The 17,262-nt window shown below is 43.6% G+C and overlaps 1 protein-coding gene across 2 annotated transcripts in view; it reads right to left on the bottom strand.

The window, feature by feature from the left end:
- CAPN8 (calpain 8) overlaps positions 1 to 17,262 on the bottom strand; it is a 204,115-nt gene that overhangs the window by 68,030 nt on the left and 118,823 nt on the right. For both annotated transcript variants that reach the window (XM_086927961.1, XM_086927960.1), the window contains 4 exons: positions 11,974 to 12,059; positions 9,457 to 9,531; positions 6,696 to 6,856; positions 5,830 to 6,005 (listed from right to left, as the gene is read on the bottom strand). In XM_086927961.1, coding sequence (XP_086784087.1) covers positions 5,830 to 6,005; positions 6,696 to 6,856; positions 9,457 to 9,531; positions 11,974 to 12,059 — 498 coding nt within the window. The remainder of the gene's footprint in view (positions 1 to 5,829; positions 6,006 to 6,695; positions 6,857 to 9,456; positions 9,532 to 11,973; positions 12,060 to 17,262) is intronic.

Below are 17,262 nucleotides of genomic sequence, written 5' to 3' on the forward strand. Positions count from 1 at the left end.
CTCCCCCCTCGCTCTCCCTCCCCCTCGCTCTCCCTCCCTCCCTCGCTCTCCCTCCCTCCCTCCCTCGTAATGGAATTCATTTTTCATATGGTTTTGTCTGTGTTTAATCCTTAAAACACAAGCAATCACTGGCAGTGGCGCAAGGCTAATAGCTTGTTTTTAAACTTGTTGAAAGATGCGGAAGATGCGTTCCTTCTCTCCCCCTCACCTCTCCCCCAAAAACACACAAGCTGCTCTCTCGGGACCCGATCTCCCATGTCAGTGCTTTAGTGGATGGAAAAGGTGGTGGTGTCTCCAAAAGGGGTATTTAGGTGTAACTAGGAAATCTTGGGAAAATTATGGGTTGGGCCTAAACGGGACCTAAACTCGGCATGCCACCTGACAAGTATTCAAGGCACCTTTATGTGTGATGTCTGGTAGTGCTTATAAAACCATCATACTTCAGGTAACACAAAAACCTAAAACATGCCCGATCCATTACCTGTACCAATGCTTGTTAGCACAGATTTTTGTTCTATGTCACATGAAGGAGTAACTCACTTTCTTCCTGTCACATCACTTCCTGCTGCAGGCCCCCTCTCTGCCATTCACGCACAACCTGTGCTCCACTCATCGTTTTGAAGTCTCTCCATCCACATATTTCACGCCATCTGCACCACTGTCTTTCACTCTCTCCTACACATCCTTCCTTATAACTCCTCCTCCTCAACATCGCCTCTCACACGCCCCACATTTTCTTTTCCATTGGCACTGTCCCTATTTTGACAGCTGCATACCACCATACACTTTCCCATAGAATCGCCATTACAATTGGCCCACATGTGACCATCGTTCTGGGCGCCCAGCAGAGAGGCCAAGGATTGGATGAGCATTTAGTTAGAACACCGTTATGCGAGTCTCTGTCAGAAAGTCGAACTGCCTTCAGCCTCAGCTGCAGTTCTCAATCATGCCCAGTCATGAACAGTCACCCACACCCTGAACTCACGAAGACACCTTGAGGTGATTGGGCTTGCAGTGCGGTTATGCAAGATTCGTGCAACATTACTGAAACCCATCTGAGATATGAACAGAAGGAAATAGAGGCGCACACATAGTTCACCATTAAATAAAGCGAACGAACTTTAACAGGGACCAACTGGGGGCATCTGGAAGGCTGAGGACTTCTACAGCTTCACGAAGCTAGCCACGTGGTCTCTAGGCTCTGAAGTGAGGCGGGTGTAAACACGGGACCCCCCTCCCGCACCTGCTATCACCCCATACTCCACCTTTTCTCTGACTGCCTCCTTCTCGTGACCCTGCCTGTTTGTCTCTTCCCCCCTCCCTCCCCCCCTCCCCCTGTGACAGCTTCCAGGCGCGCGCACACAGCCGCACCCAAGCATTTCACAGGTCTTCAAAAGACCATTAGCATGTTAATGAGGCTCTTTTCACCTCACAGCGCTCCTGCAGCCCCACTCTGACTACGGCGGAAATCGCCCGGCCCCCACAGGCAACAGAGTCTCTGAGTCGAGCTCTGGTTGCAGACAGCCTTTAATAAAAAAAAAACCTCGGGTACGATGTCTGAAAGGTCCGCGGGCCGCCAGGGAAGGCTTGCCGGGCCGCCACTGGCCCGCGGGCCGTACTATGAGTACCCCTGATTTAGCGCAACAGTACTGACCCGCATCGCTGCTCCTCCCCCACCAGCATCGCCGCTCCTCCCCGCTGCTCCTCCCCGCGCTGGGCACTCCAGCTATTGGAAAATGTGCAGAATGCAGCCGGCTGCAGCGAATCACTCCACAGCCTCATAACGCATGGGTTTCCTTTCAAACATTTAGCGTGACAGTACTGACCCGCATCGCCACTCCTCCCCCACCAGCATCGCCACTCCTCCCTGCCGCTCCTCCCTGCGCTGGGCACTCCAGCTTTTGAAAAATGTGCAGCCTGCAGCCCGCTGCAGCGAATGACTCCACAGCCTCATAACGCATGGGTTTCCTTTCAAACATTTAGCGCGACAGTACTGACCGCATCGCCGATCCTCCCCGCCGATCCTCCCCGCACTGGGCACTCCATCAGCTGGGCACTTGTGTCGGTCCCGCGCTCCTTCCAGCGCTCTGTCCGGACACCTAACACCGCGTTTACGTAACGACATGCTCACACGCCAATTGCGCCTGTGGAACGCTGCGTGCATATCACTGTATGCATAAGCCCGGACTACTTTTCCCCTAACGTTCTTTCCCTCCCTAAATGTATATGGTGTGGTGCTGTATAGCCTATGCCCATCGCCTGGACCTCCCCTTTCCAACGCTGTATTGGGTGTTGTGATTGGTGGTGTACTTTTCGAGTTTACCCGCCTCAAAGGTTCTGACTTCTCGCTTTATAATAGTAGTATAGATAATCCTTGACATGTGTGGGATTCACCCGCACTGTCCTCTAATTGTCCTCCTATCTATCTAATTGTTCACATTACCTCCATAATAATGCATCCCACTCATATCCTATGACAATGCTCTGCTAGACTCCCTCAAGGTTCCCTCTCACCCCTGTAATCTTCATTCAGTACATGGATCACCTCACACTCCTGCTTACCAACCACAGGATCAAGATTCATCTGGATGCTAATGATCCTCAAAAAAGTATGCAGACCATGTTAGATATTTCCTAACAATCATCCTGGCCTGGATTACAAGCACCTATTCCAAAGTTATACCCTATCGAGACAAGTTATGCCCAGTACACCTGCATATCGTGATTGAAATATCGACCTGAAAATATATCACATTGAATAATTTGATGACCACTATATCATCACGATAAGCTGATGAGGCGGTAAAATAGTAAATGTATGCTGGTAGCCAAAATAATGGATGCAATATTATTTTAGGTTGATATTTTGATCATGATATAGTGAAATACTTTTGTCATGTTTATACCAATGAATGCGAACATGCTCTCTGAATAGCTTGCAGCAGATGTATTATCCCCTTGAGACAGCCCAAATATGGTATCTTTTGGGTTTGTCACAGACTTCAATCTATCCGAATAAAGCTCACATTGCTATGAAAACACAGATCACCTTGTACCAACCACCATATATGATCCACATTTTGTAAAGCACGAACAATCACCCGTAAGGGTCTCTAGGCGCTGGGGGCCGTCGGGAAGATTAAGCAAGCTCTTGCCCAGAGTCACATGGTGCTGAGCTAATCTGCCGCCGGAGCCGGGGATCGAAAAGTGATCCCCAGATTCCAGCGTCAGACGCCCTGGCCGCGGCGCCACACCTCTCCATAAGATCTAAATCTACCTCCCCGTATCGTATTTCAAAACCACCACACACATCTTGGTCCTGTCACATCTGCACATCACCCTAACAGAGCTCACAGGACTCCCACATGGATTGCTGCATGCCATAACAAAGAGTTCTAGATATTCAAGCACACACTTCCCACCCTGAAAGACTTACACATACTGCACTTGAAGCCAGTATCATTCTCAAGACAAGCACCATCATATTTAAAGCAGTAACCAACAACACTGTACTGCCACACGTACGCCTCCCAAAAATCAAGGAAAACAAAAAAGGGATGACCTACATCTGGGCATACCCATCACACTTAAGGTGTTGCACTGAGGAAAGGATAAAAGTGAGGAGTGGAATGCTGGATTTAATGTCACCCACTGCCGATTTCTCTGGGCCATGTATCAGTCGATCATTTGTGTTGCCCACCATGCCACTTCAGACATAGCTCCCTTACTCACCATGAAACAGGAATCAAGCTATACTTATATTGACAATGCCTAAGTGGGATAAAACCCGCCTGGGGTTGCTTTTGTCCCCGTCTGAAGGAGACCGGTCTGCAGTTAGTAGTGGGTTGATCATTTTGGAGCAGAACTGCATCTGATATACATATGGTGGGTCTCTGTCTAGTGTGGCAAGCCTTTTCATCCATCATTTGTTGCCTAGTGTGGTTCACAAAAATCAGGGACAGCACCAGAATAGAGAGGAAGTAATGTGAAAAATAAGAAAAGACAAAGAAAATAGACTTTCCATCTACTGGCCCGGAATATGGAAAACATACCCCAACATATCAGCCATGCCTTGTCTTTCCTGTTGATCAGATAATATCTGAAGACATATCTCTGCCAAGAGATTCTAATTAACTGATAAACTACATCACACTTATTCCGCGGCCAATTAAAGGCGATCTTTCCCTCCCCTCCAACTATGTATCCAGTCTTGAATCATCTTCCTTCCCAGCTCTTGTATGCTGATGCCTCAATGGGTGGCCATATACATACATGCAGCAACCCATGCACTGCATCCTTTAGGCTTTAGTTGGTGTATCATAGCTGCGGCAGCACTTTATGACCTGACTGTAAAAGAAGCCAGATAATTAATGGAGGAAATGCAAATCCATGAACTAAATTTGAGTTCTCTAAAAGTGTGCTCCTAGGTCTATCTGGAGATAGAAAATAGAGTGACACTGACTTGTTTTTTGTTCAAAATGTCATTCTGAAGGCATGTAACTAGCAGCTGGAGAGCAGCATTTTAGGTAATCTGACTAAATCATTTGAAGAGTCAAAACTAAAGTTCTCCTTTTACACAAAAATCAATCTCCTGGATTTCCAGGCATAACACTCTTGTCCTGAGGTAATGAACAGTGTGTGATGCTGAGGAAAACTCACACCTGATAGGTGCAATGCTTGCAAACGTCTGAGTCACTGGCAAGCTCGGTGCCGTGTTCCAGTCCATTGTTTATCACCCACAATTTAGACCAGGCATACAAATCAGGTGTGGTCCTGCTCCAATAGGAAAATTCCAGTCCAATTTGCCAAGTCAGCCCCACCTGAATGGGAACACAAGCAGCTCCAGACAGTTTTAAGGTTTTGGTCTTCTTAGGTGTCTTCATAGCTTGAAGCCTGTGAAACAACAAGCATAGGACCCGGGTCTTGGCATACACAAAGGTGATGCGTGGAATGTTTTAAAAATTCTCAGCCAGTCTCATGGGGGGCATACAATTGTGAATTTCATATCAATGGAGTACATTGGGCCTCTTCTCTGGATCCTGTTTAGAATTTTGTTTAATATCAATGCCTAAAATTTGAAATTCAGTAGGACATGTCCTTTTCTTGCCAAGAGGTCTTCCCAATGCTTAGCGCCATCTTTTGCCAACGTTTGAAACTAAGGAAAGCTTGGGCAATCTCACCACTCGTCACGGATTTAGAGCAGTTGCATGACTGGGGAGGTATTCTAGTGCTATGAAAAAATCCTGACTACAGAAATCTTTCACTAGAAGACAGGAAGCATATTTATTCATTTGTGGAGTTTCAAAAAGCACAAGCCATGTACTGATTGCGAGATAGAGCTTTGCACTACATGGCAAAAGGGTATGTCGAAATAAAAGCCAAAAGACAATCGAAAGTTAGTGGGTCTCAAGATAAAGTATTATCATAAAATGTATACTAATGGTAGTAATCTGAGCAATTGAGCAATTGCAAGCATCACCGTAGATGGGTCTAATTGGCGTATCAAGGCTGTCATGGGCACTCTTGCATGCAAAGAAAATGGAGTCACCTGTGCTTGGTTTGGGCACTAAAATACAACAATAATTGGTTAAAGTGGTCCCCACACCATGCGCTCTGGGGCTACAGCACCTGCTGCAGTAATGATAGCCATGTTGCAATGAATCTACTCCTGGACCTATTGTGTAACATGTGTATTGGAAAGCTGATTGAGTTGTCCAAAAAGGTGTATTCTGAATGTATTTCACTCATGAACCCTAGAGAACAGGCGCCACAGAGCAAGCAAATGTCACAAACTGAACAGCTAACCTGAAAAATTAAAAATGTACTCACCCGATACAATGCGTAGCCAATAGTGAGCAAATCTTCGCCAATTTTCTTCTGCTTCCTGCGGTTCTTCTGCATCAGGCCCACCACGACTGTGCAGCACGGCTCCTGGCTGCCCCCCTCATGGTCATCGTCTGGCTCATTGAGTTTAATCTTAAACTGTGGGTTGGTCCAGTATGTAGCTGGAAAACACAAATGTTTACAAAGATATTCTCAAAATATTGACAGTAGCAGATAAATCCTCCATTGCAACTATTGAGGATTTAGTTGTGGTAAAGAAAAGCGTAAGGAAGCGTAGGCTTCATTATATTCCCTTGTCACTGCTTTGGCTCCTCTTGCAAGCAATCAGGTGTTTTCCAATGACTGGTAAATAATCCTGCACTTTCATCACTTCCATCTAAAGGATCTGTATGGAATTGACTAGAATAATTGTGATGTGATGAAATTAATGCTTGAAGGCCTTTACAATAAGTTTTTTTATAGGGTGAATCTAGGCGAAAGCAGCAGAGCTCTGTACAGGGTCCTCCAAGTGATTTGTGAAGGTAGAAAATAAACTTCTCCTGTAGTGGGGCTTCTCCGTCTATGACCTGATTGGAACCATCAGGCTTCATTTAACCTGGAAGTCCTGTGATAAAACAAGCTATCCCTTAAAATTTGTTAACATTTTGGCCCACATTTATAAACAAAGATAAATTACAGGAAAGTTCTTGCTTTCCTGATCAGTGATTGCTTTAAACTACATTTTGTGTTTCAAACCTACACGCTTTGCATGTAGAGATGAGATACAACCCCTAACCCACCCCCGTTGTGGCTCCTTGATTCAATTGTGGATGTCAAGTCTATCTTGTTGTCTTGCAGTGTCTGGCCCTTACCTGGATAGTTTTGGCAGCCTCCAGCCGTGGTCCCCCGTCGCCAGCTTCCATTGAATACGGTGGTGCTCCACTTGTGGAGCTCATCGCTGCTGAGAGTGTCAGGAGTCAGGTTACAGATCTCCAGCCGGCTGTACTGCCGCAAGAAATCTGTGTAGGCCATCCTGAGAACAACCAAAGACAAGGCGCATCAATCTTCTAGGTAAAGGACTAAGCTCCAGTATCCAGGACCCTGTGGATCAGCTACGCTAGCTGTACATTAAAAGTCAGGTTCCCCATTGGTACTGTTTAGTAACAGGAAAATCACCCCGGTGTGTAGAGTTGTTCCCCGAACATCTCAGCAGAAGTATTTTTAGTTCATTGTAGGGAAGAATATGAGGGTAATTCTAAAAATGCTGGCTACTGCAGTTGGGGCAGAGACAGAACCAAAAGTAGCGGTTGCAAATTGCACATTGACTTTTTGCTTCATGTCTCTGATTCTGAGATACAATCTATGTACAAATAACTTTCATCACAAAATCTCCTGTTACAGCGATTACAGAACAACCTGTCTAATATATAATAGTTTGGTAGGCTGTTTTTTTGTGAACTACTGTGATTAGCTACAACAATAGGAATGGTATCCAGCAAGCAGACCACCATCCCAGAGTTTGCATTCCCAGATGGGACACTTTCTTTTTAAAGCAGCCACTGATAGTTAAAGGAACCTGTGCTGCTTTTAAAACAGAAATGTTACTCATTCGACAATACATTGAGATGAGCTGGCAATGGTCTTCTGGATCACTGCCTGCTTTCCCTGAGGTCACCGGATAAGATTCACAAAGGGGAAGCTGTCCCCAGAGGACCACTTCCCCATTGTGAACTAGTTGCTACCTCCTTTCAGGTGTTGGTAAACCATTGATACATACCAAAGTGATGTGCTATTTGGAGGGGACTAAGTGCAATTGCAAAACCCATTTTGAAAGTTGGAAAGTCTTTACCAATGTCCACAATGGGTTTAGTAAATAGAAAAAAAGCCATTTTGCTGTCACAAACATTGTGCTTTTGCGTATTGAAGAGTTTGCAATTTAAAAAATGGCTTTGTACATCTGACTTTTGGTCATGAATCAAATTGCAACTATGCATTTTAATCAATTGGTTCGAAAGAAACCTTGCAACTAGAAACTGTATTTTATGTAACAGCTGGGGGTTCCATTAAATATTACATTGTGTCCTGCATCTTGAATTAAAGGCTAAATCTGAAGGAGTGTCCCTAATATAAATTTCCTCTTCAATATACATAGAATTGTGGGGTACATTACATAGATCATTTTTTGCAATTTCTTGTCTGTAGTGGCAATGTGAGCCAGCATTGTGGCCAATCTGGGCTGAAATATTCTATGAGGAAAAGGCCTGACCATTAATTAAGGTTAGTCCACATGCGCGATCTATCCTTGATTATTTGAGCCAGCGAAACACCAAAGGGTGGATCAACAAAAGCATTTATGAGTACCGAAAGCAATAGTACAAGAGTACTCATTACATACTCTTACATGCCTATGTGAACCACCCTCAAAACGTCAAACTACCTGTTTGTAAAAGTGTAAATAGGGCCCAGTCCCCTCTATTTCCAGTAACTTTATATAAATATTCTTTGAATATTCCTATTTTATTTACATTTTAGATGTTTTGGGGCGAATTCACAAAGAAATGTTACAGTACGTAAAAGAGACTGAAATACTCTCATTAAATCAGGAGCCGTCTTGTTTGAGCAATATGTCGGTCTCCTCCTAACTGTCTTATAATTCAAGATTTAAGCATTTGAGACATAGCAAACACAAGATGATGGATGGAGTGCTGAAACTTTTCAACCACTCACCCCCAGTCAGGAGATCTGTGTATAATCCATTGTTCTTTTGCTCACCATGCCACCCCAGTTTGGACCCAGCCGATTGCAAATCAATCTTGACCCTGCTCCTCATGGAAACAGTCCAGACCAAACTGCCAAGCCAGGTCCTCCCTTGACCGTAAACAAGACCATTCCACCTCCAAGCGTTTGCCTCAAATATGCTACGGTTGGTCTGCTTTTTGAAGGGTTTTCTAACTGAATATTTTAATATTTATTAGGTCGCCTCTACATTCATGTTAAGGTAATGTGCCTTATTAAAATGTGTGTAAGGCTCTTGTGGCCTAGTCACAAAGTCATTAGGGAGTCCCTAAATACTACTCCGATAGTGCTTTTTTACGTAGTCTTACATGAGTTTGTGAATTGGCCTCCAACTAGCTGATAAGGGATTAATCAGGAAATGTTCATATCCAACTGGTATAAATAGATAGGACCGTGCCTGTTTTTCACTTTATTAATAGTGAGTTGGATGTTTTAGGGCTGATTCACAAAGGCAGGTAAGGGTACATACTCATGGACACGTTTGTGAATTTGCCCGTTTAGTGTTTAAGTCTTAATCTAAAACCCCAATAATAAAACAATACATCGTCTCCTGAAGCCAAGGCCCATAAATACCATCTTTCGATATTGTGAAGTGTCCCTTATGTATCAAGAACATATTGATAGCACATATTTTCAATAATTAGTCCTTTCTAAAAACCAATTTATATAGCTAGCTGGTCTTTTAGGTTACTAAATATTTGTAACACATTAGTGCCCAGTGAAAGCTTATTTTCATGGCTTGGGCCAAACAATTTTTTTAACAAACTACATCCCATTCATCTGTACATTTCAGTCCAACCAAACCAACACCGCAGCAGGGACATCCCAGATCCTCACCAGAACTCCCCATCGTTGGACTGCTTGTCCAGCTCTTGCTTGACTTTTGGATCCACGTAATTCCATTCAGGAGCCCTGGAGGAAAGACAAACCAAACCTTACTGATCTTGTCACATGCACTGTATGTCTTTGAATGAATAGACACCTTCAAGAGAAGCAGAATCCTGGTCACTACACACAGGACTGTCTGACTCAAGAGCAGGTGCGGCTTCTCCGCTAAGGCACTGCCATGCTGCTCTCAAAGGAGAAAAAGGAAAAAAAATATGATTTTAACATTGTTATTATTTTTTTTCAGAGCTTTGGGGCTTGGTTAGGGCAGAGGGGGTGGGTTCACAGGGGGAGCAGTGGTGGGCACACTGTAAGTGCGCCTGGTGGTTTGGCTGGCTGTCTTGGCCTGGCCAAACAGTCATGCGCACTTTGCATGTTTCCCACCAGGCTGTAATGCACAGCCTGGTGGGCTACATGCACAGGCTCCCAGTCCCTCTTTGAGCTCCCAACAACTGCGCTCAAATCAATCACAGCGCTTCAGCATTGCAGCATTGTGATTGGCTTAGGGGAGCCTGTGTGCTTCCTGCTTATGGGACTCATCAGGAAGCAAAGCTGAGAAGAGACGGCGGCCGTGAGAAGGTAAGTCGATTTTTAAAGTTCATATTTTGTTCTCCTCCCTGCCCCCACCACCCCCATGCCCCGCCAGCCGCTACTGCACAAGAGCATATTCCGCGAGGACTTTGGCACAATCAGAAAACATTGTAAGGCAACTGGTTTGGTTAAATGTCATAGAAAGATTGGGAATTTACAAGCAAATTAGAGGGCAGTCTCTTTTCTGAGATTCAAACACGATCGGGAGCCAGGGTAACAACATAAATCATTAAGGGTGACATGGTAGCCCTGCTGTACCCCCGAATATCTCCATAGAGATGTATCCATAGAGATGCTGGTAGCTGGAGGCGGGACTCATAGGAGTATTCAAGAAGAAGAGGAAAGGAGAGGAGATGAGATTATAGGAAGAGGGGGGGATAGAGGGAGGAGAGAAAGGGGAGAGGAGAGGGAGGGAATTGGGAGAGAAAACCTGCTACAAGTCTTTTTGTTTTAGATTTTTAGTTTTTTGTTGGGGCTTTAATTTTATAGGTTTTAGTTAATTTACAGTTCTCAATATGCTTTCTTTCATATTAGGGTACAGTTTTGCCAATTAATTTTAAATAAATAGTTTGTTAGATTTAATTTTACGCTTTAAGTTTCTTTTTCATTTTTTCTTTACAATGAAATGGAAAAGCGCAGATGCATGAGATCTAATGTTACGTCATCCAGAGTGAGACACAAGTGCTGGTTAACAGAAGAAGTTCCTATTGCAGGAAAACGTGGCTGCTAATAGGTCTTCTCAGCTGGTAGCATTGCCTGGACTAGTGGTATCGACCCCTTAAAGGCTTTAGCAGTCAAAGTAGAGCTACCGGATGAGTTTGAGGCAGGGTGTGAGGGTGCATCTGTGCCCTTGAATAGAGGATAACTACCACACACCGCTGCCAGAAGTGCTTACTTTTTAACACCGAGCCCCAGGCATCTGTGTAGCTTCATATGATCATGTCTTGCAACCATCACTTACAGTGTGTACAAATCCTGCTCCAAGGGACTAGATTGTAATCCAATGGCCGAGGCTTCAATATGATGTCCACAGGAATGGTTTGCTACTAATATTTTCAGTACATTTGCCAAATCTGGAGTATGCCTTTATCCACTGCAGAAGAGATTGTTTGCTTATTTGACTGAATAGGGAGTTCTAATTCAAGGTCATCTGGAGAAATAATGTTGCCAATGAAACCTTTTCATATTTTGAACAACACTGAATTTTGAAGTGCCAGTAAAGAGAGGGGCCGGATTCACAAAACATTTTTCTGTAACTCTTTCTTAGCAGTTCATGGGTGTGTCAGACCGAAGTCGCGAGTAGGACACAAGTATCTATAGAGAAAGCGTATGAGTCATTAATGTAAAGGGTATTGGTAAGAGGTGTGACAGTTTAGTATTGGTAACCTATCATTTAGGTAACCAGAGTGTCTCAGAAGAAGATCCCACTCTATGGTCTCAAACAGTAATGATAATAGTACAGTCCCAGGGAACAGGCAAGCCTACTTCAAGAGAAAGGAAGAAATAAAACATGAGACTGTCTGGACACCAAGACTAGTCTGGTGGCATTGCTGTTGACTTAATTCAATGAACAGAAAGATGAATGTAAGAGAGACACCAGTATGAGAGAAAGAGAATGCAAATGAGACAAAAGAGAGAAAGGTAGATAGACATATAAAAGAGAAACAGATATGAAGAAGAGAACTATAAGAGAAACAGGTGTGAATAGACAAAGGCATGAAAGAATGACATATCTGAAAGGGAGCCGTATATGAAAAAGAGAGCCAATTGTACATGTTAGAAAAAGAAAAAATAAAGGGACAAATGTGGCAAATAGAAACAATCATACAAGACAGTAAAATAATGCAAAAAGTGGGCGGTTTTATGCAAGCAACTTACTCATCACTCCAGGCTCCAGTCCATTCGACTTCACCCCATGGATTTCTGACCCGAACAATTTGCACAGGCCTGCCTCGAAAATTCACCTATTAGAAGCCAAGAGTCATTAAGCTTTTTATTGCATGACTATCAATATATTGATTATAATTGGGCTAAAAATGTAACTACGTATATGTTGCAGTAAGAGTGTTTCATTGCAGAGGCATGTATTTAGCATGAAAATTGATCCTATATTTCAAAAGGTGCGTAACCGGAGGTTTTAAAAGGAAGGGCAATGTTCTTGAAATCCAATCATTTTTGAATTGCTCAGTTCCCTAATGCTTGCTCCAAGCACTATTGATGCAAACTCCCAGCACAATCAAACGGTGAAACTCTGTCTTTATAAGATTTGTTTGTAAAATTTCTTAAATCTCTATTAATAAGGTAGTTTGAAAAGTGAATTGGACAACATCTTGCCTTCTGTTTGATATTCATGGACATCAATTCACCCAAAATTCGAAGAGTGGGGACGCAGCATCATGCACTCTTTTACCCCTGATGTTACCACAGGGTGACATCTTGTTCCACTCATCCCAACTTAGCAGGTTTAGGAATGGTAACTACAGAAATAAACAAAAAGTCTTGGAGCTCTGTGTACTTTCAGATCCTGCCACACCCTTTAAGTTCCCTTGGGTCTGGGATGATGAGTGATGTGCCAGGAGTACCATAAAGCAAGACAGGGACAACAGTCCCATTTGACATTTCAATATTCCTGCTCTGTAGCCAGTACCCACTTTTTGTCATAGTTTGAGATCCCACTCTGTGTGCTTTGAAGTTCTAGAAGACTTTTCTATTTTTCCTTCTATTCCTGCTCAGTCAATAATACCCCCAGCACAGCTAGATTACGTACGAGACTCAATGTATTGATCACAGACTTTTCTCCTATGGTTTAATGCTAGCACAAATAGTAATTTATCAAAGCAGAAACATCAACATAGTTTACAAATCTCAGAATGTGTTTTAAACTACACAGAATACTACACCAGGCACAAGCAGGAGCAAAAACAGAACAGGTTATTCAGACAAAGATTCAAAACAAATCCCTAAAATCGATGAGACAAGAAGTCAGGGTGTTTGTTTTTTCTAAATAGTTTTTTCTCGTTTTATACTGTATATGTTTTAATGTCTATTACTTTTTTAAATTGTATGGATAAGATTATACGCAATAAAATGGACTTAACATTGAAAAATGGGATATCTTGATTTTAATATGCTTGTAATAAAACATGAAAAATTAATTCAAATATAAAGTTGACCATCTGTTTGTAGTGTGTGAACTACATGATAAGGGTGAAGATGCTCAAGCACATTCAGTTCAAAATACATATGCTGCTGGTTGGCCAAGACTGTGGCCGAGTGCACCTGCCGCAATGTCCAATATGAGCTCCCTATGCGCTAGCTGATGGGCTGAATAGAATAAGGATGTCATACATGTACTTGAAGCTTACATAGATGAGACGGCCCTGCAGTGGCCATGCTTTGGAGCCATGGATCATCGTGTTGGCAGCACTGTGATGTCTTATCTACTGGGCTAGCTTAGATGTACTAAGGGTTAGAGAACATGTGTCACTTGCTGCCCTGATCCCCAGAAGATCTTCTTTTAGGTGAATGTTACTTTAGTCCAATTGAAGCTGCAGATTTCACAGTGGAGAATTGGGCATATTAAGAATAACCAGGCTTCCAGAAAGAGGCATCAGTACCACCCTTGTTATAAACTAGCTGACTATGTGTTGCAATTCCTCCAGTCAGAAATGGCAGGAATCGTTAGAAGCAAGGAGATTCTCAGTAGATGAGATGTAGTTAGGTACCAAATCTAAATTGTAAAACTTTTATGGAAAAATCGAATTAATAATGCCCACGTTGCTCACAGGTTTTTTGCATTAATGCATGAAACACATCATATTCCTGAATCACAGTGAATTCACAATCAAGCATGAAAACTAGTAGTTAATATAGTAAGAAGGAATGCAGATTACCCTGGTGTCTTGTCTCTAAAAACTCTAGTGACAGGTGGCCTCATAGCGTCTGGCCATGTGACGAGTTGGAGGATTTGTCTTAGTTTTTCTGATGAGAATGGCCAACCACAAGGTTGGATTAATATTGGAAAACCTTAGGACTAACATATTTGTACATTGCTGGGAACAATTGGTGCTATTACAAACTGTGTATAAAATGTACATTTATAAACATCTAAGAGTCTTCAATTCAATATGTGCCTATGCTTGGGGAGCTGGAACCATAAACACCTCAGCAGTAAAGTGGGAGAACAGGTAAGGCATGTGAGTGAAGATCTTGCAGGAAGGAGTTGATTGGTCTGGTGTCCCTTGTCTGCCATTCTACTTGGTTACACTATGTGTTATGTAGCTCAAGCTGATCAAAAAGAAAGAAACATCTGCCAATAAAACTAAGACATTTACTTACACAGCCATTGTTTGAGGCATGCAAAATATAAAAGGCTGTCACCTTCTGCAACGTCAGCCCCAAAGGGTGCTATCCAAATAGAGGCCTTGAGCTGTTGATAAAACTGGCCAGACGTTCTAACGCTTATGCTTTGAGAAAGAAAAGTTATTGACCTGTTACACCGATTCTCTATGTATTTGATTACAAGGAGAGTTATGGTGCATTTATTACAAGCAGTTGTCTCCACATTTTGGAAGAATAACACCTTCAAATTCAAGAATGGATTGCATACCCCCAAAAAATGGGACTTAATCAATATCTTTACCTAATATTATCAAGTCACAGGGACTCTGTCTTCAGAATCAACCACCAACTTTGACCATTGAGTTGCTATGTGTATTTTGCAACAATGTCACAACTGCAAGAAATGACAACACCTCTTGTGAAGTTTATACTACCTCAGCCTCTGTTGAATGCACAGACACAACAGTCAGAGTTAAAAGTCCACAAGTACCACGGGGGATGGAAACAAATTAATGTATAAATTAATAGCCTGATTTAAAGATTGGATGGAGGCTCGATGTCCGTCAGCGTGGCCGAGAACTTCACGTTCACCACCCTGATGGACTATCACCTTTTAAATCTAGAGACGACCGCTGGCCCAGTGGTAAATTCTAATCCTTCAGAGAAACCGCCATCACAGCAGTTCCTCTGAAGCCAAAGCCAATTTGCTGCATGGCTCTTGTCTTTCAGGTGGCGGAGTACCAAACATTTTTATTTTTCAGAAACAAACTCCCAAAGCAGGAGTTTGTAATTGAAAAACAAAAAACGAATGACCCCACAATATGGTATTTTTTTATGCTCAAGACTGCCAAAAAAAATCTGACTGTTCACTCTAAACAGGACTGACCATCAGAGTCCACTGCAATTGGCAAGATGACAGGTTGCTGGATTCATAATAAGGCAAGAAGAGTGAGGTTTTATGGCCAGTGCTCTGTCGTCCAAACTCTAAATCCGTCTCTAAGTCTGAAAGGGATTGGTGAGTAGCTCACTCATGTGAAAGTCACTAGCTTTGAGTGAGGCAATATAATTTATAATTTCATCAACGGCGCCTACATATCTGAGAACAGCAGCTCACTGTGAATTTATGGCCCAACAGAAAGAATTGTTCAGACACTTGTAGTGCAGAGAAAAGACAACTTCCCTACTACACTATTGAAGGTTGTGTTGAATGTTTAATTGGTCACATCTGACAAATATTTCATCCTGGTCAAGCTGCTGGGCCAGGCTGTCTCTGAAGTGAAAGGAATTCTCTGGCCCATCAGAGAGACTGATAGAGAAGTGGGTTAGGTTATTCTCAAAAGCAAAAACAATACCAGGAACCATCAGGAAGCCAGCAATCCAGAGCCAGGCAGTCACCATGTTGTTTTCCCACCGCTGCCTGGAGCTCAACTCAGAGAAGAAAAAGGTCCTCATCCTCTGACTCACCCACTCTGCATGGGACAACACCTGGTGGCCCACCACCCTCTGCAGTCGGCCCACCCCCACCGACCACGCCCGGAACCTCTGCATCATTCTCGAGTCCTCCCTCTCCATGACCCGACAGGTCAACACCGTTGTCTCCAACTGTTTCAACACCCTCTGCTCCCTCCGAAGTACCTTCAAATGAATCCCCCGCCCGAATCAAGAAAGACCTTCACCCACGCACTCATAATCAGCAGACTCAACTACGGCAAAGCCCTCTATGCCGGTTTCAAAAAGTCTCTGATTCGCAAGCTCCAGACCGTACAGAATACTGCAGCCAGACTCGTACTTGGCATCCTTCGACACAAAACACATCACCCAATACCTACGAAACCTCAACTGGGTCCCCGTTGATACTCACCCACGCCTACAAATGCCTCCACAACACTGGACCCCAATACTTTAACAAAAGAATCTACTTCCACCTACCCAAAAGAAACCTCCGGCTGATCTCTCCCTCGCCGAAACCCCGCACATCTACAGAGCCAGAACAGGTGGAAAAGCCTTCTCCTACATCGCAGCCAAGACCCGGAACGAGCTCCTGATCGACATCAGATGTGCCTCCTTTCTGAACATCTTCAAGAAGACACTCAAGACATGGCTCTTGGACTGAAAAGAGCTGCTACCCCCCCCTGCAGTGCCTTGAGACCCTCACGGGTGAGTAGTGCGCTTACAATTCCCCTGATTGATTGATTGACAATGACACTGAATTGTTTGCTAATGCATTACGACTGCCATACATGCAACAGGACCGTTAGTGAGGTATAGCTTGCCTCCTGTGGCACAACAAGCAATGGGTTTACATCTGGGCACCCCCTCGGCCACTTAGGGGGAGTTACATCAAACACAGAGAAAGTGATGGGAGGGATGCTTGCAAATAGTATAAACCATTGGCATCATTCCGGGTTTGCATTTCAACCCATTGCTTTTCACTCTCTGAGCCACAACAGACAGTCCATCCCGAACTGCGAGGAGCAGTCCGCCTTAGATGGGAACACAATTAACCCCAGACGGTTTCAGCGTTGTGAGGCCTCACACACCAGGTACTGTTTGGCTCTTATGTCACAGAAAAGAAAGGCTCTATTAACCATTAAGAGCTTGTGTTAACTGCAACCCAGGATGCTGTTTATATTTGGGAATGTGTTTGATACAAAGATGGTCAACTAAAGTCCTCATTTCCGGCTTAGGGATATGTTCAAGAGCAGAGTCCGGCAGGGGTGCATATTGGCCCCCATTCTTTTTATTATTTATATAAATGGTTTAGCGGCTTATCTAACTTCCACTCAAGCAGATATACATAGAATAGGTGGCACTTCAGTGCCTGCC

This window comes from Lissotriton vulgaris, chromosome 6, assembly GCF_964263255.1.
Source record: "Lissotriton vulgaris chromosome 6, aLisVul1.2, whole genome shotgun sequence".
NCBI lineage: Eukaryota > Metazoa > Chordata > Amphibia > Caudata > Salamandridae > Lissotriton > Lissotriton vulgaris.